Below are 27,176 nucleotides of genomic sequence, written 5' to 3'. Positions count from 1 at the left end.
GCAGTTCCGCTGCGGGGCCGCAGCGCCGCCTTCCGGCCGGAGTGCGTCACTGCCGCGGGAGCCGAGCGCAGACAGAAAAAGATGGCGGACCTCAGGAAAATCTGTTCTGATTCTTTGCCCTGCCGTGTCAACTGTTCTCGAAAAACGGCGTTTCAGGGGAAGCTTTTCATCCTCCTCTGCATACTCATAGTGGACTCCGGCGGAGCTACGACCCACTGGGTTGTCACGGAGGATGGGAAGATCCAGCAGCAAGTATGACAGTTAGCTCATTGACCTGCTAACGCGTACGTGAGGTGGCTAGCTCAGGAAGCTAACCATTTTCCTTAGCATTAACCAGTATGTTTCGTTGTTTGCTAACGTGATTGTTGTGTTTATTCCAACTCAACGCTGCTCGTTTTGCCGTCGTCGGTAACGTTGCACATAAAGAGAAATACTGTTGTCATTAAGCTGCGTTTTGTTTGGCTATAGCTCCTAGCTTAATCAAACTAGTTAACTTGACGCTGCCTTATCTATGTGTTTGACAGGTCGAGTTCAAAATGAGCAAATTATTTCAGTCCTGTGTTAACATCTGCCTCAGAATTCGTTTATAAATAAGCCAGATTTAACGTCAGAGTTTGTTCGTGCCTGCTGCCAACAAATTGCTGCTCTCTTTAATGAAGAAAACCCGTGTTTGTGTGTTGTGTTTGACTGGAAAAGCTGCACATCTGAAATAGAAAAGTTAGATAAATAGAGCTTTAAGATGCTGTCACGTCTGTTGATTAGTCTGCCGCCTGAGTCTGTTTTTCATTGAGTAAGACTGATAAGCCTGTCATTGTTTTCGTTTGAGGTGGACTCTCCTTTGAATCTGAAACATCCACACGATGTTGTAATCTTCATGAGGCAAGAGACCCGTGTTAACTACCTCAAGAAGCTGGAGGTGTGTAGATTACACTTGTTTTGTTTGAATTTTGACAATCAAGTGTTAGCAGTAACACGTCCTGTCACTGCAGTATTCATTACTTTGGGTTACTTGCTCTGTCAAATGTCAAACTCTTGTTTTCCCTGGTCCTCACTGTTTTTCTGTCCTTGGTAATTGTTGAGCAGAAGCAGCTAGTGGCCCAGAAGATCCATATTGAGGAGAATGAGGACAGAGATACAGGTCTGGAGCAGAGACACTACAAAGAGGATGCAGACTGTGTAATGGCGAAGGTTCCCCTGGGAGACCTGGATCTGTACGACGGCACTTATATCTCCTTGGAAAGCAAAGACATCAGGTCAGCTGTAAATAAAACATGCCAGCATTTTTGTTTTATTTATGTATCGTTGTTAGAGCACACGCTATAAACTCTCTGCCAGTTCCTGGAGGTATCTTTTGACAAGATTTGTATGCAGATTTATGATATAATTGCCACATTAAAGTCATTTTCTCTCCTCCTTGCAGCCCCGAAGACTACGTGGATTCCCTGTCTGCTCTGCCTCCAGATCTAGAAAAGCCTGACTGTGCCAAATTGTTTGAGCTACCTTATAGTATCCATGCTTTCCAGCATCTCAGGGTGAGTAGAGACTGAATTTGTCAATTGATGGGGTGATTCACAATAATGAGATGCATCTAGCCCTGTTTGCATTACCTAATAAAAGTTTTGTTAATTAATCTGATGTAAATCTATGTGTTTAAGACAGGGAGGTTTGCTTTTCACGTGTCCATAAGCGTGATGTAAATTTTGTCATTTGCACTGACTGTATGCAGTGAAAACACACGAAAAAATGACTGCTTTTCTTAAGCAGAGGCTTTGCAAGAGCATTTGCCTTTTATAATTCATCTTTTAAAGAGCTTTAATTGAATTGCTTTGATTTGTCCAGTGGCGCCCACACACTGTGGGAAGTTCTAAATTCGCCAGGATTCCTGTGCTACGTCTGCCCAAGTGAGCTTTGGGACAGGAAGGCAATAAATTCCACCTGCAGACTTTTGCATAGCATTTGGCACACCTCAAGAATTATTACTTGCGCGGTGCTACAGCTGAATCTGTGACAAGCTGCTGTATCCTGTAAAAAGCCACAGCCAGCTTTTCAAAAACACCCATGAGTGTCCTTTGTTTTAATGCAAAAATTGTGAATTGGCCTTAATTTTATTTTTAAAACTGCTACAGTACAGTTCCTGTTTAAATAAGCTTTGAGACATTTTTATTCATCAAATATGAGCATCTTTAGTTTGGCAGAGCTGACATGCTTTTCTGCTTCATTGGAAAATTAATATGTGGCTCACAGTTAAAGCAGACATAAGCTTATATGCACTGATTGTCGAGATGTGATTCCACAGTATGGATGTAAATGTCATCATTTCTTAGTGCCTGTGCAGATTTCTCCTGTTAATTAGCGCACTAATGGCTAAAGCAGTCACATCTAGATCAGTTTTGGTTACATGGTTAGCGAAGCGTCAGCTACTCACTCAAGAGCAAGTAAAGCAAGTGTTGTAATTATCCTCAGTAATGACCCCAACAACTTAATGGAAAAGGCAATCTAAAGACCCAGAGTGTAATCAGCTGCACGTTAGTACATTTAATCAGAATAACTCAGAACTATCTGCTACAATCCTCTGTTTTTCTTGCAGTTTTTCAACTTTAGATATTGTATGATATTTAGAGGTAAATCTCCCTCTGAGCCATATATCCAGACATATATATTCAGTGGCCATTTTAGCAATAAAAAATGTCTCTATGGAGATATGCAAGTGGCTGTAATCTGTGTCTCTGGATCCCAAGAACAGCTTTTATCCTAAGGGTTCAGTTCAAGTCCAACAACAGTTTTAGAACCGGTGCCCTCAGGGAAAGATTAAAAGGAATTGTTGTTTTATGGGGCAAGAAATAAATGAATAAAGATGATATTTTGGGATGCCCAGATACCTTCAATACATTTCTTTGTGTCGTGCATTCATTGCCTTTTTCGGGTTAGCTCAGTGTGGGTGGTCATATTTGTTTTCTATACAGTGACAGAAGACCGTATGTGCTTTGGAATTTGGTATGCTGTTTGTCTAGTTGAGAATTTCACTTAGCCTTGGTGCTTGTGTGCTGCTTTTTGTGTGCACAACATAGATTTCAGCCTTTGCGTTTGACCTGCTGAAATTCCATGTAGTTAACTCCTACCTTTTGTCTATTCTAGGGTGTGCAGGAGAGGGCAAACTTGACCTCTCCGATTCTTTCTAAGGAGGATCCCATTTTTAGTTCATTGTCTCATAAGCTGGGTCGCAATGTCGACGAAGTGGGCCATCGCATCCATCAAGGCTTACTGAGGGTAAAGTCTCTGTAAACTGTGCAAATAGCTGTGGTGTGTTCTGTGGAGTGTGTGTAGAAGGAAAAAAATATTGAGAAGAATGTTTTTATTTTATAGAAATAATTGCTAATGCAGAGCTTTGTCTTTGGGTTTTGTGTACATATGCGTGTGGGTGTATTTATCTACCTGCCGCTAATAAACCTATATTTAAAACTGCACAAATTTCTGATGGTTTTATGACAGCAAAGTATTTGTCACTGTCAGTACAAGCCCACACATTCAGCGTTACACCGAGTGAACTCTTCTTCCATTGCAGCAAAACTGCGTTCCACAGAGGCCTCATGATCAGTAATTTGTCTTTCGAAGACATGTGAAAAAATGTACATGACTTTATGGTTCTGTGTTGCAGAATTCGTCATCTTGGGTGCTGTACAACATGGCGTCATTTTACTGGCGTATGAAGAACGAGCCTCAGAGGGCGGTGGACTGCGTGGTGCGTGCCCTACATTTCTCCCCGAGGTACGGTTAGGCCGGTCAGGAGGCTTTCTGCACTAATGTCCTGTTTTTATTACATGAGTTTGCTCACAGGTGTGTTTGTGTTTTCCTGCAGGCAGCATAAGGATATAGCTCTGGTCAACATGGCCAACATCCTGCACCGCGCCCATTTCTCTGCAGATGCTGCCATTCTCGCCCACGCTGCCCTCGACCTTACCTCAGATCTCTTCACCAGCCACTACACCTTGGGCAACATTTATGCTGTGAGTTGAAAAGAAGTCTTTCCAACGTAGGGAAAACTTGTGTCTTTAAACCTCAGGCTTAACATCTAGTCAAAAGGTGTTGTTTTCTGAATTTAGTCATACTGTACATTCTACAAATAGGAGTATTTTCGTATTATTGAAAACAGTTTGAAATAAAATTATCCAGTGAACTTCACTGTCAAATAGATTTATTGTAAGAGCAGTGTCCATCCTCTTTTTTACTGTCTGCTTGTTCTTGCATACAAATTCAAACTCCTAGATGTTGGTAAGAAATAAGTAGGTAATTAGGAGACTAACACAGAGTTTTCTTTCCCTTTTTCGTTCCTGTTGTTTCTCTGCTACTGTCAGTGTTTCCTACAGAATGAAATTCTTGTAGTGTCAGTAGCTATTAGGGTGCGGTGGGCATTTGCATGCGGAACGAGGAACACCCAGCCCTTCTCGAATTAATTATTAAATGATGCAAATACCGTCTTTAAGGAAGTAATGTTAACAGGCGGCAACTGTTAACTGTGTGCCAACAGGGAAGATCGAGTTACCGCAAATCAAGCCATAAAGAGTCCATTGGTGAGCCCAAATTCCAGTGTAGCAATAATCCAAATGATATGTATGTTTGTTGTCCCAGAGAAAACAAATAGGCCAGGTTCACGCAACATTAGGATGGCTTCTTTCTGCCCCTGGTTCAGACAATAAAGGCTAGTTAGCAGCTGCTAGCCAGGGTAGGGTAGTATAAACACTTTTTCCATACCACAGTGAGGCCCTCTCTAGTCTGATTCACTGGATGTCAGCTTTGAGTGGAAACTTTTTTCATATTTTCCTTCTTGTTTTCAAAATAATCCACCTGACGACAGCAAATACCAACAACAACCTCTTTTAGTGCAATTTATCGCACTGAAAATTTCTAATTTTGCAGAGAATTTGGATTGTGCAGTTCAGTGGCTTGGCTATTTTTCAGCAAGTTAGTCATTTTCATCACAGTTCTTGCAAACGTTTCCACAAAATATTTTACTATCTTGAGGAAACATCACTGCTTTATCCTGGGCTTAAGTCTTCCCAATATGACTTTGCTCGGTTTAAAGAAATAAAAACAACACATAGTGTTTTTTCCCTCTACAGCAGAATGATAATGAAGTGCTGCAGACTATTCTCTCATTCTGCAGAATGCACTGGGGAAGACTTTATAAATCTGAAAAGAGTAGCAGAAAGCTTCTTACATGTTTGCTAATAACTCAGTAAGAGTTGGGTCCTGAGATTAACAGCAGTGTGTTTAGAGCATAGATAGACTAGCATATCACAGTGAACTTGAATTTGTGCAGAGGCGTATGTCATGAGTTTGAATCTGTTTAGAGGCTCAGCCAGCCATGTTTCTACGGGGAAAAGCCAAAAATAGTCCTTCCTCCTGTACATGCTCTGATTGAGAGAGTGCACTGAGAAGAGGGAGTGTTACTGACTTTTTAAATTTAATATCAATGTATTTGAAAAGAGAGAGTGGCAGAAGGGAGCAGCTCAACTATGAAATCATATAAAAATCAGTGTTGATGGCTATTATGGCCCACCACCACAAATGCGTCCGGGATTGTTCCTTTGGACTTCTGAAAAGTAAAAATAATAAACGATAAAATGGGTTGCCAGATATACTTTGGCAGCTGTTAATATACCTGGGCAGCCCGCCTAAGTCAAGTCTGTGTGTGGGAAACATTGACCCACTACAACTTTATGCTGCTGTATCTCCTGTTGAGGCAGTAGCTCAGAGGAGAAAGATGTGTTTATCGATGAAACTTTTTGGTATCTCGTTGTGTAGTTGAGTTTCAGGGAGAGACAGAGCCATCAGCAACATCTCTTCTTATTGGTCAATATTTAAGGAAAATGCTGTTTCGATTGTTCAGCGTATCGCCAGCCAAGACTTGTAAAAGAACTGTTCTAGTTGCCAGGGGACTTAATTAAATCACCAGCATTTTACCAAGCTCGTTTATATATAGCTCTTCTATTGGAGTCCCCAGAGCTTTATGCCAATGTGTACTGCTTTGTACATATTTTTAGTCTGTTTATTGTTTGTATTGTTGTCGCAGCTTGATTTCTACATGAAACATGAAACAAATGAGAGGTTGACCTCTGCTGTATCCGTGCTCTTTATTCCTCCTCTTCTGTTGCTGTCCGACCAGATGCTTGGGGAATACAACCACTCGGTGCTGTGCTACGAGCAGGCACTGCAGGCCCAGCCAGGCTTTGAGCAGGCCCTGAGGAGGAAACACGCTGTGCTCTGTCAGCAAAAGCTGGAGCAGCGCCTGGAAGCCCAGCACAGGTAAGCAAGCACTCCAAACACACACTCTTGAACTTCAGTGTTTTTTTCCAGGGAGTTACCGTATACTGCACACAAAATCAAATTATTACATAAAGGTAACATTCACCGTCGTACGAAGACATCACCAAGCCAAGAGACACAAATAATTAACTGTGAGCTTCTGTTTTCTCTTTCTTTTTCTTCACAAATGGGCTTGTAAGCTGATAAGCAGTTTAGAATACCTGGAACTGTGATTGGCTAGTTTAGGTTTTCATGAAGAGAAATGGTACAAACAGAGTATAGAAGTAAAAGAAAAAGACCCAGAGCTGACACAGCACGGAGAGGATTTTTTTTTTTTTTTTTTTTTTTTTGCACATACCCAGCTATGCATGTCTGCCAACTGTCCTTTATTTCCCTTCCTCATTTTCCTGTATTTGTAGATCCCTGCAGCGGACTCTGAATGAGCTGAAGGAGTACCAGAAGCAGCACGACCACTACCTTCGGCAGCAGGAGGCACTGGACAAACACAAGCTGCTGCAGGAGGAGCAGATCCTGCGCAACATTATCCACGAAACCCAGATGGCCAAAGAAGCCCAACTTGGTAGGATGCCACGCTCAGTAACGAGACCGAAACACGATGGGACAATTGTGCACGTAGTGTAATCCCATAATTCTGCTGATTGCTTCTGTCTGTCCAGATTGTTTATACAGTATATTAAATTCTTTCCTGAAGTTAATTGGTTTAGCTGCTCGAGAAATAACTTGGCGACTTCTGCTGGTTGTGATATTCTATACTAGACAGGAGCGTGAAGTGATCTGTATCAGTTCCAAGAAGTTTGTATATTGGCTACACAAAGCAGAAGTTGCATTGCTGTGGAGATAAATGTGACTGAAAGGAACTTGTGAGGAAGCGAGGTTTTGCACAAGATGCTGTCACATTATTCTAGCTTTAATCTTCATGCGTTTTGGTTGATTCTGCAGCGTTGAGCAGCAGCTGAGTGGTGTGGGTCATGTGTGTTTCAGGGAACCATCAGATGTGTCGACTGGGTCAACAGCAGCGAAGCCTCTACTGCCCCTTTGACCTGCCGGTGCGCTATCACCGGGGAGATCTGTTTGAACATGTCCACTACGTCCAAGTGAGTCTCTTCAATGTAGGACAAACAGTACCAGCCAAATATTTGGACACGTCTACTCAATCGAGAGGTTTTCTTTATTTCTACTGCGTTCTTTTTTCTCCCCCAAGGCAACACTGCATCTTGTTTCAGTTTCAGTTCGTCTGTTCACACTTTTTCTCTTGTTCATAGTTTGGAGAGGAGGTGTCAGTGGCAACCAGTGTGGCCCTCGTATCAGAGCGCAACTCTAACCAGACAGCAGCAAACCCCCAGCTCCATCCCTCTGTGTCCGGGGACCAGGACCCTGCTGCTGCCCTGTGGGGCAACCAGGATTACACACAGGCAAGAAACCGAAACGGTTTATGTAAAGCTACTGTAGAGAAACTGCTGCATTACAATTGAAAACAGTGAGGAAAACAAAAGCATTTTATCAGTTAGATAGCCATGATTACAGTTTTGGGAACAATTATTAGACCTGCTGTCTACACAAAAGGCCTTCAACATTGGTAATTTAGTTTGAATTTTATCTTAGTAATTAAGTTACCTTTTTTTGCACCACAAACCAGTTTATTAACGGTTTCATAACAAGAATACAACACATGACAAATTGGCATTTTCCCATGACTTGTGTGGTACTACAAAATGCATATCATACTTTTGAACTTAAAAACGGCCAATCAATGCATTTTTTAAAATTATATACAAAACAAGATGCCGAACAAATTCAGCAACCTAAAGGCATTCACTACTTCAATCTAAAGGACAAAATATGACACAAGTTTAGGAGTATTCTCCTTCAAAAACATCAATTTCAACAATGGAGTTCTCTTTTTATAATCTTGTGTCAACAAATGTGTCAGGCAGAAAACATCTGGAATCCAGCGGGCCTGAGGTGGGTATCACTTTAACATTTGCTCAAATCATCTTGACATTCTTTAGTGGAAAAAAGTAAGCTACAGATGGTTTTGTTTTTTTTTTTTTTTTTGGTAAACTTTTCCAAGCCAATTTATCTCGGTGTATATGTGTGTGAAAATTCTAAACAGTATTTTTTGATTTTTTTTTAAAAATCAAGAATAACAAAATAAAACAAACAAACAAATACATATATATATATATATATATATATATATATATATATATATATATATATATATATATATATATATATATATATATAAAAATAGCAGCGCTTAGAAGAGTAGACCTGGCTCAATAATAATCTTTCTTTATTTTATTTTACAAAAAGTGTCCTAAACAAATAAAATGACTTTTTATTGCTAAGTATGTATTTACTTTTTCTTCTGTCTTAGCATCGAGTCTCTTTTTTTCCAAGAAGCTTTCCAGAGACATTTGTTTTTATTGATTTTGTCAGATTGACGGCTTCATTTAACAGCTGGGCGTGAAAACTGACAGAGTCAAGTGCGGGAAACAAGCAGTCAGAAGCAACGGGAAGACAAGCTAGTCATTTTTCAAAATAAAACCTAAAACTTTTATTTTCCTTTCTGTGTGGTGGTGATGCATCACATGTGCTATAAAACACATTAACAAGTGTCATAATAATTCAATACATACTAAAAATTGTGGATGTAAGGTGATGTAGGGAAGCTTTACAAATGACAAAATTCACTCTAGATGGCTGAAAACTTTATTGTGTCACCATTATTTTGTGCATTAGCTGTTTATGTAAAGTCAGCAGATAATCTGAGCTAAACTATGACTCAACAACGCCTAAAAATAGAGAATGTGAGATAACAAGACAGAGGTACAGTGAGAGAGGGACTCGCCAACCACCTTTGAATCAGCGAAACTGCTTTTCATTACAACAACCACAAAGGAACAGGCAGAAAACTGAGGTCACAGTGGTCCAATACTTATTTCCAAAGCTATATAGTAATTGAAAGTTCACTTATTCCTGGAAATGTGTGTCTTGCTTACCTGTAAAGTCACGATAACCTGGCTATTAGACCATGGTGTTGTTTTGAAGAATCAGAGTTACTATGAGTGTGTGTTTTTGCTTTAGGACATCCAGAGGATGTTGTGGCCTCAGAGGGCCGACTGTGACCGTGAATATCCAAGTATTCCCCCTGCTCACCTGCTGCCAACTTACTACCTTCCACCTGAAACACAGGGCCTCGGGTCAGTGTGCATTTTGTGGTTACATACAGTAGCAGAATAATTACGATCCACTTGAGTTTGATGCTCCTCAGAATTATCCTCAAAACTGCACAATACCTAAAAACAAAGAGCATCAATTTGAGGATCAATGTGAAAACAGTGAGCTTGTGCTTCTAGAAACTGACTTGTTAGATCTGTCTAATTGTGTTTACTCAGCCCAGTGGCAGCTCTCCTCTATGGGAGCAGCTCTCCTTCCCTGACAGCAGCTTTACCAGACTGTAGTCCCGTACCCCAGCCATATCCAGCCCTCCTGCCGGCCTCACTAGACTGGCCCCTGGAAGAAAAGGAGCTGCCAGATCCGTTTGCCTCCCAGGTATCTGTCTTCCTGTTTATTTATATGTGAAAAACAGATATTTGCATAGGAAAGTGAGAACTATGAATGAATTACACGTCCAGTCTGTTTGCAGCTGTAAACATGTTTTACTCTGTGTGTGTGTGTGCAGGACAATATGAAATCATGAATATCGCTGTGTTTGTTTGCAGATACTGCAGTTACGCAGCGGAGGATGGACTCTGGAGCAAATTGGCCACAGAATAGCTGAAGCTATGAAACAAGTAAGAGAGCTCCTCACTCCTCTGCTTTTGTAGCGCTGCAATCTATCTCAGTACCTGGTGCAAAAATACTCAAAAGCCCAAATGGAGCATGTGGAGCATCTATAATAATGGAATTTGACTGCAAATGCTTACACTTTCTGATCTTCTTTAAGTTTTCCGCATCTCAAATTTGATTTTTATCATTCTATCTCAAGCCATTTATTTCTAGAGGTAAGAGATGTTTGTTTGCATACACAGGACTCTATGCCACGCTGGCAGGTCTACAACGAGGCAGCTTTATTTTGGAGGGCCAAAGGCAACGGCAGCCGAGCCCTCCATTTCCTGCGTCAGGCGTTGAGCTTGACGCCACCTTCCCATCGCCACCTGCCCCTCACCAACGCTGCTAACCTGCTACTGCACCACGGCTTGACCATCAACGCACAAACGCTGCTGGAGCACGCGTTGGCAGTCAATGCATCAGAGGTAAAGACTAGGGCTGGAAGTTTAACGCCTTCTTTTCGATTCATTAATTACAGAAAAAATAACGTGTTAAAAAAGTAATCACACCTTTCTCAGTTCCCTAATTTCTGGCACACCGGTAACACTGATGAACACACAACAGCAGCCCAGTAGGTGGCGGTAATGAACCTAAAGTCTGTTGGCCGGCCGTGAAGAAGATACACAGAACACACTGAGTGATCTCAAGAAAGTCTGGTGAACAGTGATGGAAGACGAGACCACATTGAGCTTGTTGGGCGGAAAGTTTTCCCTTAAAAATCTTCCTGATGGCAGCTTGGATAAAAGCCTGGTTGTGTGCAAATTGTACAACAAAGAGTTTTCTGATCACTGCGTCACTTCAAGCCGACGGTATCACCTCAATGTAAAACATGTTAGCAACGTTAGCTATGACAGTCCTGGTAAAAGCTAACGTCATAGCCATCCCATAATAGACCACTTTTCAAAACATTCAAAGTACTTGAGTGAACAAAAAGTTTTAAAATGTTGAATATAATCCCTTAAAATGCACATTGAGTTTGCAGTAATCTGTGAATGTAGTAGACAGATGAAAAATGTAGATAAATATAAGTAAAACAAACATTTATGTCGTTCACGTATACGTATATTCATCAATTCAGTCATCAAAATGTATTTGAACAGAAAACTTTACTTATTGTGTCAAATGTTGCTATTTGACAAAAATGTGATGAATCATGATTAATTGATTACAAAGCCTGTAATTAATTAGATAATTTTTTAAAATCACATCTAGGGCTGCAACTAACGAATCGTCTGAGCACGATACGTCATCAATAGCAGAAGTGAGCGTGCAACGCAACAGAAATCACCATCTGAGTGGAGTGCTGAAAACGGACGGACATCCACGCTGCATCGTGCATATATAGTATATGCATAAATTATATATGCACGATACAGCGCGGACATCCACGTTTATGATACAGCGTGGATATCCGTGCGGGCATATGTTATATATGTATGATGTAGCGCGGATGTCCGTCCGTGTTCAGTGCTCCGCTTAGACGGTGATTCCTGTTGCATTGCACACTCACTTTGGCCTTTGATGATGTATCGTGCTCAGACGATTCATCGATTCATCGTTAGTTGCTGCCCTGGTCGCATCCACCACTGGTAAAGACACAGTAATATAAAACCTGCAGGGTTTTATCATTTTAGAGTTGAACACTAATGATTTTGCAGCGTACAGTAAGCTCACTTGTGCTATAAACTTGTATTAGTTGACACGAATAAGTAGCATGTCAACGCTAATGAACAAAACTGATCCTGATGTAACTGTATCAATTATAATCTAATAAGGCCAGTGGAGTCATCTTACTCTTCTTGTGCTTTTCCTGGATGTTTCAGCAAAAATAGAAACTTACACATGAGAATGAATGAAAAACATTTCTATTTCTGCCATTACACCACACAATATTACACTAAATTAAAGATCCAAAATAATTATCAGACATTCTAGTTCAGATAATACCAGTTAAGCAACATTTTAATGCCACGTCACGCACAAACCTTGCTGACTAAATGCAATTTTTAATGGCCACACGTTGTACACTTTCCAGCAGTATGTTGCACTGTGTCACAGAAGCGTTCATCATCTCTCGGTGCTTCCAGGAACGTATGAATTCAGCCTTCTCCTGTGGCCTACAGATCCCTCCACAAAGAGTACCTTGGGAAAATTTAAAGCACGAATGTGTGTCCAAAAAAAAATGCAGGATCTGCAAGATGCTATGGAGTCAGCATGGACAAAAATCGATAAGGAACATTTCCAACATCTTGTTAAATCAAGGCTTGAACAAAACAGGCAGTCGTAGAGGTAAAAAGGGGTGTGTGCATGCAGTGAATGCTGATGATGCACCGATCCGGGAACCACAGGTAGAATAGATGGAATAACCTGGTAAAGTGTCTAGTCAGAGGTGTCAAACTCATCTTAGTTCAGGGGCCACATTCAGCCCAATTTGATGTCAAGTGGACCGGACCAGTAAAATCACAACATAATTAACCTATAAATAACCACAACTCCACCTTTTTTCATTGATTTAGTGCAAAAAAAAAAAACATTCTGAAAATGTTCACACTTAAGACGTTATCTTTTTACTAAACATCATGAACAACCTGAAATGTCTTGAGAAATAAATTCAATGTCAACAACTTTATGCTTCAATTTATCATTTACACATTACAACCTACAGATCACAGTTTATCTGCAAGAAGGCAAAAAACTTTTAGTTGCAGGTACCTGGACCCAAATGATATACCTAGTATGTTCCTTTGTGATCAAAACAACAAAAGTCAGACAAAAAACAGCAAAGAGAAGACAAAATATTACAAAAAAGAGAGACAAAATGACAAAAATGAGACACAAAAAACAAAAGCGAGAAACAAAATGACATCAACAACATGAAACAAAACAAAAAAGAGACAAAAAGATTGATAAAAAGTAATAAAGCAACAAAAACAAAAAAGAAATGACACAAATGACAAACGAGACAAACAATGACAAAAAAGGAAACAAAAAGCCAAAAAAAATCCAAACAACACAAGCGAAACAAAAAAAACACAAAATGACAAAAAGGACACATAAAACAACAAATAAAGCAAAGCACAAAATGACAAAAATAAGACAAGAAAACACAAGCGAGACAAAAAGGAAACACAAAATGACAAAAAAATTGAGACAAATGACAAAAGTCAGAAAAGAAAAGACAAAAACAACAAAAACAAGACAAAGTGAGACACAAAATGACAGAAAAACAACTTGTCTAGAAATTATTTTAAATTTATAATTTTAATATTTACGGTTTGCACTCAATGTCTTCTCTGTAATTTTTACGCTTTACAAAGTCGTCCTGCGGCCCGTGTTGGACCCTCTGGAGGGCAGGTTTTGGCCCACGGTCCGCATGTTTGACACCCCTGGTCTAAGTAGTGACAATATATTAATATTTGACTCCCTTCGTTTACCGCAAACTGCAAAAATGCTTTGTTTTGTTCTTTCATCTGCTAAAGCTCACATATGTCACCCAGCAGCTAACGCTCACCTGTCTTGCTTTGTTTGGTGTTCCTCCCCCAGCCTCACACCCTGCTCAGCCTGGTGAGTGTGCAGTTGGCCCAGGGCAACGTGACGGGCGCTCTGGCCTTGTTCCGCCACATCCTGGTGACGGCCCTTTCCTCTTCCTCTTCCTTCGCCTCCTTCGCCGGCTGCCAGCAGTGTCGCGCCAGCCTCCCTCTGCTGCGTTGTCTCCAGTTCTACCCCTTCCTGTACAATCTGTCGCAGCGCCTGCCCTGCCCAGGCGAGTAAATCAAACACACACAGGATGAATTTACTGTATATTTGTGTACATTTGGAGGTTAATTTTTTTAGATTTCAGATAATGTTATTACCTGAACTGCGAACTTTGTGGATTCAGAACACCAGCGATGAGGTTATTTTAAGGAAGGATTTGCATATGAAAAATAAGATGTGTCACATTTTGGGGGTCCAAAATTCTACACAGGGAGAGATTGACGTCCCTGTAGGTTTCTAATAGCTTCTAATAATTGGTTGATCTCTTCATGTTTAACAAAAACCAAAATTTCCTAAAGCTTAATATACATCTGAGCTCTTAGTCATGTAGGTTGACAGACTGAAGGAACTAATTCCATATAGCAGTTCACATTTGATGCCTTTCATGTTACATATTGACAAATTTATGTGGAGCTACTCAGTCGAAGTGCCCTTGGTCAAGACAGTTTGCTCCCAACTGCAGGAGTGCATGTTTTTAGTAACTGTGCTGCCATTGGGCATCAAAAAGCACTTGGTAGAACCTACGTAAGGTTAAAAAAAGCACTATATAAGTTTGCCGTTTTCCATTTTAATTTACTTTTTTGATTTCAGTGTTGCTCATTATACTCTAAAATATAATATAGCAACTTAAGCAGAACCCGTCACCCTATAAATTTGTATTTTAGTTGAATTTTATCTAAATCTTTAAGCATTTCCACCTGTGTTTAGTCAAAGAATGTTTGTCCTACTCTTCACATAAGATAAGATAAACTTTATTGATTCCTCACTGGGGAAATTTACATGTTACAGCAGTTAGACACAGATGATGCTGGAAAGAAGCAGGACAAGAATTACAGAAGTACAATAAAGGTACAATAAAAAATATAATAAAGGTATAGTAAAGACAGTGTACAACACAAGATGAATATATTTATGTATAATATGTACAGACATGGCATGATTTAGTGTAACACCATTTAGTGTAGTAATTGATGCATCTAGATTATTCCTCTGATTTTTTTTTTTAAGTCACCTTTAAAGCCAATCCTTCAAAGGTTACAAATATTTATTTTTGTGTTGCCCAACTAAACAGATAATTAGCCATGGTCCTTACACTGAAAACCTCCACGTTGTCCCCTTGAAGCTGCAAGAGCTGTTGTGAAAAAAAACGAGTCGTATCTTTCAGATGTGAACGCAGAAAACTGCACCTTTCCTTTATTCATATGAGTGGGAGTGAAGAGAAAAGTGCTTTGAAGTGGAGAAATTTTGCCACTCAATAATTTAAGCAGCAGAAAATAGCTGATGCCAAATTTAGAAGGGACTATATTTTTACTCTGTAAAGCTAAATATTCCTCCCATAAAGTACACCAAGTACATGAGGTCATGAGCACTTACAAAACACACACACACACACACACACACACACACACACACACACCTTAAGTTTGGGCAAAGGTTGAAATATGCACACAAAAAAATAAACTTTTAGCACATTGGATTCTGTGATGGCTGCAGTTGTGCCCACATTCTTGATCTTTTAGGGGTTTACTGCAGTAAAATATATTGTAATAATAACACTATCTTTTAAGTGGTTGTAGAGGAACATATCATATGGATTAACAGTCTTGTTTAAATCTGAAAAATGACATTTATTGCCTGCTTTTGCAACTGTGCTACATGCAAAACAAACCCTGCATGTAAACACTTAAACACATCATAAAAATGATCACCTACTAAGGAAGGACCTGCACTATGTGAAATATCTAACAGAAAGTGACCTTCCATAAGAAATCTACACCTCAGGCTTATTGTGATTTTATAATTAATGCGTAAACAATTTCAAACACCCACCAGTGCATCAAAAAGGACCATACCCTGCTGCAACAATTGCATGAATTTCCAAGTTGAGAAAGTAACCTGAGACAGTCAGTGGAGTCAGCAAAGTGTAGAGACATCAAAACTGAAAGAACTGATTTGCTTTTCAAAAAACAAACACAGTTGTTATCTATTTAAATATGAAATGAAACTTTCTGTCCTAGATTGAATTGCAAAATCTGTCATGCTTCGGTCACATTCATGCTAAGTTAGACAGTTATATCTACATTATTTTAATTTGAAGAGGGATTGTTTTCTAAATTTATAACGTTAATACACAGAGATGAGTTTTTCAGGGTTTAATTAATGACCAGAGTGGGACTGTAGCAGACAATTAGTGCTCAATTCAATAAAGAGAAACCAGTCTTTGTTTGGTCAAGTATTTCACCTGGAAAATTAACATTTTTTTTACCATGAAGGTGACAAGTTGCTGCAATAGTTGCTTTATTTCTGTGATTATTTTTAATTTATTATGAAACATGTTCAAACAAAAGCAAATAAATCTTTTAGGTTTAGTTGAAATATCATCTCAGTGGCTTCAGGTGTTGACTCAGCCTCTATAACAATAACTTTACTATTCAAACTTTCCAGCAACTTATCTACAATAAAATCACGAGTATTTAGTTACCTACAAAAGTGAAGAAAATGTGACTTTTCTTTTCAGTTTGGTTAACCCTCATCAGTACACATGGCAGAACCTACTAATCTGTACACTTGGGTTCCAGCTGTTTCACATTTCTGTACCTGTCCATATCCTCTCAATATATATTTTCCTAAAACGTGTGTCGTCTATAGATACAAATATGAAAGAAACAATGAACTTATTATTGATAACTACTGACATGTATTGCTAACAGCATTAGTGTAAGAACTCCTGAATTGAAGTGAAACACAATGCAACTGAAGCAGTGATCACAAGCAGCATAACACAAACATACATAAATAAATAAATAAATAAATAAATAAATAAAAATAATAATAATAATAATAATAATAATAATAATAATAATAATTATTATTATTATTATTATTATTATTATTATTATAAATAAAAGATGCACAGTCCGGCTGGGGTCTGGCTGGGGATTCGCATGGACCCCAAATGATTTTTTTTATATATATACACCACAAACCTGGTTGAAATCAAATAAGCTCTGGTGTTTGTGATGACAACTATGTGGGTGACAACTTCCGAAAGGGACTGAAAAATCCAAAGTAGAAATAAAAAAATATGGGCCCCGGGTGTTCTGATGAGGGTTAACATTACTGTCAAATGTGTCTTTTTTTTAATTATTTTTTAATTATTTGCATTAGTGTGATGTTTTTAACAATCATTTGAGTGTGAGTGCATTTCTCTTAATGCATGAGCAGCAATAATTGAAGCTAAATTTGTGTTGAAACCAGACGGCGCCGCCTGCATGGCTGAGGATGAGCTTGGCGTCCAGCTGGAGGAATGGGAGGGCGGTGAAGAGAAGCAGGATGCACCAGCCCTGTCTGCCATGGAGGACACCTTGCTCTTTGAGAGTAAGAATCTGAATTAATGACACCCTCATTGGCAATAAAAAACAGTCAAGAAATTATTTCTGTAGCACTGTAGTGAAGACTGTAAGGTCAAAAGTAATCATTCAGAAAGTCATGTTCAGTTCAGTTCCACATTCTGCAAAAATGTGTACCGGTAGTCTGTTGTTCATAAACACACAAGATAATGAAATACTTGCTACTTTTTCCTAGTTGTCTGGTGTTGAATGTACTTTATTAACTCAGCGATGTCCTGTAATAGTATAATATAATAATATTTTCTGACAAAACGTAATCAACAATTATCTGCATCAGTCTTGTGTCAGTAGACTTAATTTCTAGGTTGCTGCCTCACTTTAATTTACTCACTTCATATCTTTTATTCCCACCCTGCAGAGGTGATCTTGGACAGTAATGGCTCCGGTGAGGCAGCTGGACAGCAGCAGGCGTCTCCGTCCGCCTCCGGAGCTCCTAAGATGACGGCTTCATTCGGAGAAGGAGGAGTGGAAAAGGAGGAGGAGTGGCAGCTGAAGGAGGACCTGATGGGAGCGTTTGAGGGAGCGCTGGACGTCGGAGGGAAGCGAGGGGACCTGAGAGGCATCCGGGTGCTGAAGAACGACCGGGTGATGGGGGCCCGAGCCGGCAGCGGGCCTTGTTTCGGAAATTGTGAGGACGACGAGGGAGCAGAGTGGGTGAGTGTAGAAGCTCATTATTCTAGTAACACAAGTGAGTTTAACCAAAACTAGCTGATGTCAAAATTACCTCATATGTCAAGCAAGAAGCTGTAAAATGGGAAGAATAGTTTTTTAAACTTTTTTTTTTTTTTTTTTTAATTTTTACAGGTAACAGTTTCAACTTTTCAACTTTCCAGTGGTCTTTGAAGTACTTATATTTTATTGCTTTCTACTTTTATACATACACTAACGTTCAAAAGTTTGGAGTCATCCAGACAATTTCATGTTTTCCATGAAAACTCCCACTTTTATTCATGTGCTAACATAACTGCACAAGGGTTTTCTAATCATCAATGAGCCTTTCAACACCATTAGCTAACACAATGTAGCATTAGAACACAGGAGTGATGGTTGCTGGAAATGTTCCTCTGTACCTCTATGGAGATATTCCATTAAAAATCAGCCGTTTCCAGCAAGAATAATCATTTACCACATTAACAATGTGTAGGCTGTATTTCTGATTCATGAAATGTTACCTTCACTGAAAAAAACTACTTTTCTTTTAAGATTAAGGACATTTCTATGTGACTCCAAGCCTTTGAACAGTAGTAGTATTTTATCCTAACTATTCATCTGTGACATACTGTTCTGGAAACTTTACTTAATCTGAGCCGAACATTGTGATATTTCATCTAAATCACTTTATTCTACACGTCTCATTTACAACAAATGCCCAAAATAAAGAGCTTCAGATTCTATAAGAATTAAAAATCCTTCACTCCTTGAGGCAATTGAGAAGCCATGACTGACGATCAGCAGATTTATGAACAAATTTAGGGACTTTTCGGCTGAATTGGAGGCTGTTCTTACGTGGAGCACATAAAATGTTAGCAGTAAAATATCTCTGGTATATAGTACTATGTTTTTTTTCCCCTAGTATTGATATTAACTATAGGGACTTCATAAATGTTGTGTATGTTGATGCTAGATTATTCTAGATTTTTCACCATTTTTGTCAAATAAATAATCCAAGAAATTCAGCTTTCATTTTTTGTTTTATAATTTAGAGCATTCTAACTTTCTTACAGTACACAAAACAAAATTTTGAGTTCTCTCTACTTCTACCCATAGTTGTACTGTTTCCGTAAAGATGCAGGACTTGATATTGCCGTGAAAATGAGCCCATAGTGAGTAAAAATGGAGCAGAAAACGTCCAGAAACTGTTCATGGTTCAGAAGACTCGGTAATAATCACCAAACTCTGTTGTATATGGATGGGACTGAGGTAACTGAAGTGCTTCTTGTCGTTGGTCTCCAGATCACCTTCCAGGTGAAGCGGGTCAGGAAGGCGAAGGTGGACGGATCAGAAAGTGTTTCCATCTCTGATGACGGCCAGAACGGGGAGTCGCTGTCTGCAGGCCACTCTGTTCTGGAGATCAGTGGTCCGACTATCCCATCACCAGGTCCTTCAGGTACGATACACACCTGCAGTTTACTTCCTTACAGCGTGAACAGAGAATGAGGAACAGAGTGAGATGTTTTTGTGTTTTCTTTGGACAGGTCGCTGGAGAGACTACACAAGTCTTGGTTGGCCAGGACCAGAGGAGTGTCAGCGGACACGGAGGGTGGACCTCACCACTGTAGCTAGCACCTGGTTGGCTGTTTCTGCCAAGAACATCGAGTAAGTCTGTCGGGCATTTTTTTTATCTTGCATCTAACAAATCCAAGTTAAAAGTGGATCTGTGCCTCTTATTGCTAAATCAGTTAAATTCTTGCAAGGTAAGCAATAGACACCGGGAACAGTAAAAGGAAAAAAAAAGGAAAAAGAAAACATTGCCGCCTCATTACCGAGTGTACCAACAACTGAAATTCAGTGGAGATAGTTTCTGGTCTTTTATGTTCCCATCACTGCTTTCTTTCAGCATCACAGAGCACATAGACTTTGCCACTCCGCTCCAGGAGCCAGCGGCTGAACCTTTATGCAACGCCAACCTCGCTGCCAGCATGCACACCCTGGACCACCTGGCAGGGGTGGCCAACCGTGCCGCCATCCACTACACCGGGGAGAGCCAACTGCGTGAGGTAGGCCGAAGCAGGAGCAACAGATTACGGGAATTAAAATGCAGACAGTCGGAGCTTAAAAAATGTGGGATTTCAGTACCATTGTTGCAACAGAAACATGCAGAATCACATCTGAACTAATGTGGAATGGTAGTATTGTCATTCAGAATTTCTGCTCCATATATGTACTTCCATAAAGAATAGAATTTGTGCATTTTAAAAGTAAGAACTTAAATTAAAACAACAAAGCAACTAGTTAGATTTAATAGACTACAGAATCAGAGGTTGATTTTAGAACTTGTAACAAATACAGATGATGCATGCTTTCGGACAGAGCAAAATCATTGTTGTATTTTATAGAAAAAAGTGTTAAAATTGACTTTCGAGTTATTAGTCTGCCAAGGAACCTGGCAAAGTCGTGACGATCGACGTTGGTTTGTTCGTCTGTCTGTCTGTTAGCAATATTATAGTCTGGATCCACGGATTTGTTGAAGATTTCTGTATCATTGCGAGATAGCGGCACGGTGTCACTGTAACTATAACAACAAGTGAACACTACATTAGCTGCCAGCTGACGATCACATGATTGTGATCCTACCTCAAATCCACCACTGAGGGCATATCCATCGGAATTGATACAAGGAACAGTTGATTAAATTGTGGGAGTGTTTCTGAGTCCCATCAGTTGTTGCTGCTTGCTACATATTTAGGTCACGTGATTCGCTATCCGTACATAACATACACATGCAAAACACACGCCTGTGCTCAGTGCAAGGTCATTTTGTTTGTGGGTACATCTATATTAAATGTCCACATTTTATGTTGCCATGATTTCTGATCATTAATAACTAATAAACAAATGCTGCATTTCTGACAATGCCATATGGGGGAATGAACAGCCTTGGCGGAGGACTGCGCTCTCTGAGTGCTTTTTGTTATTATTATTAGATAATCAGCACAGCGCTACCCTTCAGCTAATAGTGTCTCTTCTCTTTCTAACCCACAGGTTCTGCAGAACCTCGGTAAAGATAAGTTCTCCCCCCAGTCCTTTGAGCAGGTTGGCACACGGATTGCTAAAGTCCTGGAGAAGGTAGGTGGTTCCAGACAGTTTAAGAGAAATGCAAAGTTTTATTCTGAGGAAAAAAGGTGAAGGGGAGAGCACATTTTATACTTTTATGTTGGTTAGACAAGGTTTTAGAGATGTGGGAGTCTGCTCAGCTTCATGTTAGCCTGTGTAGCATTAGCAAACCTTGATCGTGCAGAAACAGTGGTGTTCAATACATTTGCAATAGATTTTCTTAAATATAACAGCTCTTTAAAAAAAACCATGTGCAATAGATATTTTTGTGTATACACTAGAATATATGCTATTTTGTTAGTTTTCTACTTACATGCAATCTGTGCAATAATAATACTCTATCAGTATTTCTATTCATCAAAAAAAATCTGTGCAATACCACCGATTTCTCCAATAATTATTATTGTAGTAGTTATTTTTAGAGCTAGTACATATTTTGTTATTTTTAAATGTTTGCATTGTCTTTGCTGCTGTAACACTGCAAATCTTCACACTGTGGGGCTAGTAAAGGGTTATCATATCTTTTTCTTATCTTTTTATTATTACAGCTGATGTAATAGTAAAACAAAAAAACAACAACGCAGCTCTGCCTCATATTTTTTTCAGAACGTGTCATTAACACCCAGCTGTTTCACACTCTGCCTGTTAAATCTTAGTTGCACCTTTAATTCCTCTCTTTTCTGACCTCCAAACCTGCAGAATCAGACGTCCTGGGTGCTGTCCAGCATGGCTGCTCTGTACTGGAGGGTGAAAGGTCAGGGCAAGAGAGCCATCGACTGCCTGCGACAGGCGCTCAACTACGCCCCCCATCACATGAAGGCAAGTCAGACACCAACACTTAACACATGTAAATAATCTGAAATCTGTGTCCATAGTATCCTTGTGTCATTTATATTTTCTCTCTCTCTCTCTCTCTCTCTCTCTCTCTCTCTCTCTCTTCATATATATAAATATATAATGTGTTTACCTCACCTCTGTAATTTATAGCTGTGTTTTCTTGCTTTCTTACTGTCACTTTGCTGCTGTGGTGTTGCACATTTCCCCTTGTGGGACTAATAAAGGATATTCTATTCTATTAACAAATCTTTGTTTTGTAACTTTTTTTTGTAGTATGTCCTATATTCACTTTTAATATAGGAGTGTAAATCCCACTTTTATTTATTCACCTGTAATGTTTCATCCTGTTCATGTAACGTGCCAGATGGCTGAAGCTATTTTTATGTCTTTATATGCCACTTCTTTCTTAGCGTGTCTAGATTGTTTTATATTTAGTACTTAGTAGCTCTGTTGCTATCTTGTTGTCTAACTAACTTTTCATGAGTAGAAGTTTCAGTTACCGAGACAAATTCCTTGTGTGTGCGAGCTCACTTGGCAATGCAACTTTTTCTGATTCTGAATATTTTTTGTCCCTCTTGAACGTAGGACGTGCCGCTCATCAGCCTGGCCAACATCTTCCAGAACGCCCGGTTATGGGAGGACGCCCTCACAGTCGCCCGCATGGCCGTAGAAATCGCCCCGCACTTCGTGGTGAACCACTTCACCCTCGCCAACGTCTACATAGCGATGGTACGATGATACGCTCAGTTGTTGTCTTCTTTTGGTTACATCAGGAGAAAGAGAAATGGTGTTGTTAGTACAAGGTCAGCCACCAGGGGTGATTGTGAAGTAAAATTTATGCCTTATCTAGTACAGGTTGCACAAACTGGAATACTTTAGCTATCAGAGAAAGCTCCACCTTTGTCAGTTTGAAGAGACAGTATAAGACATGGCTGATTAACAATCAAACTTGTGAACATTGAGCAAATCAGGCACTTAAAAATCAAGCACTTTATGACAGGATCTTCCTAGAAAACACTTTACTAAAATAACAACACTTTAGGGTAGGTATATCGTAGCCAGAATTAATTTAATGTGTCAGAGTTATGTGACAATCAGCATACGTTTGTGCATCTGTCTGTTAGCAACGTTACTCAAAAATGGATTTGGATGAACTTTTCAGGGAAGGTGATTCCATTTTGGCAGTGATGCAGCTTATAGTCTGGATCCACAGATTTGTTAAAGATTTTTGTATCATTGCGAGATAGATGTTTTCCGTGAAGAGCAGTGCGCACCGTTCCTGTTGCCAGGTTTTTTTTAAACTGACCGGCTTGGTTTTCGTGAAGGAGTCGCTCTCATGTGTCGTCGCTCTCTGTCCAATCAGAGACCTGCACTCTGTAGACGTCACATTATCAGCTGGACTCAGCTCGCTGGGAACCCCAGCAGAATAGGTACTAAAATAGTACCTGGTACCAGATACTACGTCCTAATGGAAAACCTCACAAACCAAGTCGAGCAGGTGCTAGTGGAAAAGCGCCATTAGCGTTTCCAATTAATTTGAGCATGTTTTTGGACTGTGGGAGGAAGCTGGAGTACCTGGAGAAAACCCACACATGCACAGGGAGAACATGCAAACTCCATGCAGAAAGATCCCGGGAAAGCCGGGACGTGAACCAGGGATCTTCTAGCTGCAAGGTGAAAGTGCTAACCACTACACCACTGTACAGCCCACGCTTGGAAATTAGTCTTGTGCTAAATCCGGCTTATTTACGGCGCCCTTGTGTGAACTTTATGAGATTGTTCGCTCATCAGCCCTCCTGCTGTCCTCATTTACGGGCACCAAAAATATTGTTTCCTTGTCTGAAAAAAATCCAAAAATTCAGCAAAAAAATTCACCAAATTTCTGAAAATTTGCAAAACCTTCAGGAAGAAAATTCCAATAATTCCCTAAAAGTTTTGTTTTTGAAAAATGCCCCAAATTTGGCAAGAAAATTCTTGTAAATATTTTCAAAAAATGAATAAAAATCTTCCAAAAAAAATCCTAAAAATATCTAAAGTGATTCCATATATATCAGTAAAACTTCTAATCAACCAAAATCCAGCGAAATTCACTGGATTTTGATTGATTTTTTTTGTGAATGTTCATAAGAAACATTTTTAACATTTCTTTTTTCCACCAAAAAATGTTCAAAGATTTCCCAAAAATGTTGAAAATGTGGACATCAGAAGTTTCACTGTGAATTTTTTTTTTCTCCACATTTTCAAACTTTAAAAGGGGTCGATTTTGACAAGGGTTGATATGCACTGTCCCATGAAGGAGTGATCCAAGTGTGCTTATTTTTCCCGTCGACAGGAGGAGTTTGAGAAAGCCATGCGCTGGTACGAGTCCACTCTGAAGCTGCAGCCGGAGTTCGCCCCCGCCAAAGACCGACTGAGAACCATCCAGTGTTACCTGCTCACCAAGAGGGAACGCCGTCAGCCCTGAAACAGCGACCACGCACACATCAGATAAACGCTCAGACACGTGCACACACTCATCTCAATACCACACACAGGAGCAAGGTTAAGGTGTAAGAAGCTTGAACGCGGTGAGGTGTCAAGATTCATATCTAGCTCAGTCTAGGTCCTTTATATTTCATTTCTTCGAGGTCTAACCCACCCCCAAGAAATTAGGTTACAATTGTAGATAATCTCGCCCAGAAACTCGTGTTTAAAACGCTGGATCTTTTGTTATCTAACAGTTAAGAACAGTCACGGTTTGCATAACTTGCAAAAAAAAAAGGGAAAGTGAAAAATTGAGATAGGCTCTCAAGTTTCAGCTAATTCTGAAGCAATAGTTTAATTTCAATTTATGGTAATTGGAAGAAACTCATGCACTCTTGAAGACATTTTTAGCATTCTGCTATGAGGAGGTGGCATCCGAAATAAAAGCAAATACAAGGATATTGTTCTCAAGGACGATAAGAGACTGAAACGGTGCCATGTTTTAATGTAACTTAATTGGGGGATTTTAATGGAAAAGGACGCTATAAACAGTATTTCCTGATTTTTTGCTGAGATAATAAGGAATGTGCTTCTCAACTCAGAGGTTAAACAATTTTGAACTGAGCAACATACGATATTTCTGCTTCTTAAAACGGATGGGAATTCTCAGATATTGCACTTTTATTTTGGTTTTTATTTTCTATATCATTCCTATTTATATGGGACCTACAAACTGTTTGATTTTTTTTTTGTTTTTGCGCCAAGCTAATTTAAATACAAAAGAGAGTAAAAATGAAAAATATGCTATTACATTTGCTTCTTAACTTATGGAAATCATGAGGCAGAAAAAAAAGATTTACCATTGACCATCTATAAGAGAAAACTAAATAAATCTCAAAAGTGGAATCTGTATTAAATGTACAGTATTAAAGGCAGTGTGTGGATTTCAGTTTGTTTCTCTGCATCACTTCTTTGTGTGTTTGGACTCCTGGAGATTAAATTAAACTGGAGACATTATAATATTATATATAATAACATTACTATCATAAACTCAACTGCATGTTTTAGTTTTTTTTTTTACAGGTAGACATTTTTCAAACTGGCCTACAGGTGGCGCTGTCTGACTTTTTATACAGACTCCTTTTATCAGCTCCTACAATATCTCCTCCTCTGTGTAATGGCCCCTGTTGAATGTAGATTTAATGATTAAAGACAAAACATCCAGCATAACTTATAATATTTAACATATTTATGGGTTGTATATTTAATGCTGTGGCTCATTTATCCAACCCAAACATATCAATATTCATATACTCTATATGTATTTTGTCATTCTAACTGGATATTTTCTAAAACGAGTGCAGATATTTGTAATATTTGTCATTAAGATAATATAATTTACATCAGATATGATGTTTTAACATTTGCACGTGACTTGGTGAGATAAATTTCTCTTTCCAGTGGTATTTCTGGAATAATCCATGTTATTGTTTTATTTAAAATGCACCTTAATGTCCATGTGAGACATGATAACTATAGTTCACAGTCAGGTGGAATAAAATACGAGTCAATTTTAGTTGTTGCAAACCATAACATTTAATACACTGAAAGCAAAATAATTTCACAGTTTTTCTATTTTGCACCAGCCACTAAAAACTACACAAATCAGTCATCCTTCAGGTAATTAATGAACAGTTTTGGATCTTAGACTACACAGAAAGTGACAACAGTGTTTATAATAATACAAAAAATAGAACGCATCATAACAACTGTAGATTTCTTTGGTGAGTGCATATTACTGAAATAAAATAATAATCTAGTTCAGCACAATATTGGCAGAAAAACTTCTATTTTCTCTTCACAAATCACTTTTATTCAACTTAATTTCACTCCATTGTCCCTTCTCCTATTATTTCATTATCAGTAGGTTTAATGTTCATACTCTTTGTGAAAAGATGCTTGTTTTGCTGATATGAAATGTCAGAAAATAGCGAAAAACGGCTGTCATTACTGCATAATTTCTCGTAAGTCAAAAACTGACAAAATTCGACACAGGAACCCAACAAATCCAGGATTCCCATTGAGAAAGCGCTTGGTAACAGTGGGAAGAAAGAGGAAAACATGAAAAGCACAAGGTAAGATTTACACTTTTTTTTTTGTTTTTGTGAAAATACCACAAAATGTTGAATTTGTGTTCAGAAATAAGGAGAAAATACTCATAAATGCTTCAGTTAAAGGTGCTTTAAGCTGTCCAATTCCTAATCCTTTTCCCTTAGATCTTCCATTTAACTGACGCATTGAGGAAAATATTCACATTTAATGTAAATTTTGGCTTTAAAAAAAGAACTCTAATGAGTAATCATGGACCAAAATTGCTGCCAAATTTCTTTTTTAAATAAAATTTTAGCTGTAGAGCTTCTCGGTATCTAAAGAATTAACTGGAGCCAAGAGTTAATGTTTTTGATTGTGGTCAGAAGCCAAATTGAATCATTTTAATACATTTTAGAAGCTTGCACAGTTTCTAAATATAGTCCTGAAATTTATAATAATTTGTCTTCATAAAAAAACCAATGCATATGAGTGATATTAATCAAAACCTTGCAGTTTAAAGCTGTTTATCAGTGTATAATTTTGTCAATGCAGCACTAAACAAACATGGAACAGCGCATCCGCATAGTATCCGTGTGAAACAGCATTTTTTTTCTTTTTTCTCCCCCCACCCTTTAAATTACACCATCTAAAAATGGCACCAGCACAGTGCAGCCTGCTATTTTT

At 39.0% G+C, this 27,176-nt stretch overlaps 1 protein-coding gene across 1 annotated transcript; it reads left to right on the top strand.

Annotated features, from left to right (window-relative positions):
• Positions 1–47: 47 nt before the first annotated feature.
• ttc17 (tetratricopeptide repeat domain 17) lies at positions 48–25,350 on the top strand. Its single transcript, XM_023274035.3, has 25 exons — positions 48–252; positions 827–916; positions 1,084–1,253; positions 1,421–1,532; positions 3,136–3,267; positions 3,656–3,765; positions 3,857–4,004; positions 6,164–6,303; positions 6,723–6,883; positions 7,306–7,418; positions 7,587–7,736; positions 9,415–9,530; positions 9,726–9,882; positions 10,053–10,124; positions 10,362–10,586; positions 13,705–13,924; positions 17,176–17,295; positions 17,686–17,981; positions 19,281–19,434; positions 19,523–19,643; positions 19,885–20,044; positions 21,030–21,113; positions 21,801–21,920; positions 22,524–22,667; positions 24,271–25,350. The coding sequence occupies exons 1-25, from the start codon at positions 82–84 to the stop codon at positions 24,400–24,402; spliced, it is 3,618 nt and encodes a 1,205-aa protein (XP_023129803.2). The 5' UTR covers positions 48–81; the 3' UTR covers positions 24,403–25,350.
• Positions 25,351–27,176: the final 1,826 nt, after the last annotated feature.

This window comes from Amphiprion ocellaris, chromosome 1, assembly GCF_022539595.1.
Source record: "Amphiprion ocellaris isolate individual 3 ecotype Okinawa chromosome 1, ASM2253959v1, whole genome shotgun sequence".
Classification (NCBI taxonomy): Eukaryota; Metazoa; Chordata; class Actinopteri; family Pomacentridae; genus Amphiprion; species Amphiprion ocellaris.
The sequence above is the reverse complement of the archived record's forward strand: the minus strand, read 5'-3'. Positions and strand labels throughout refer to the sequence as shown.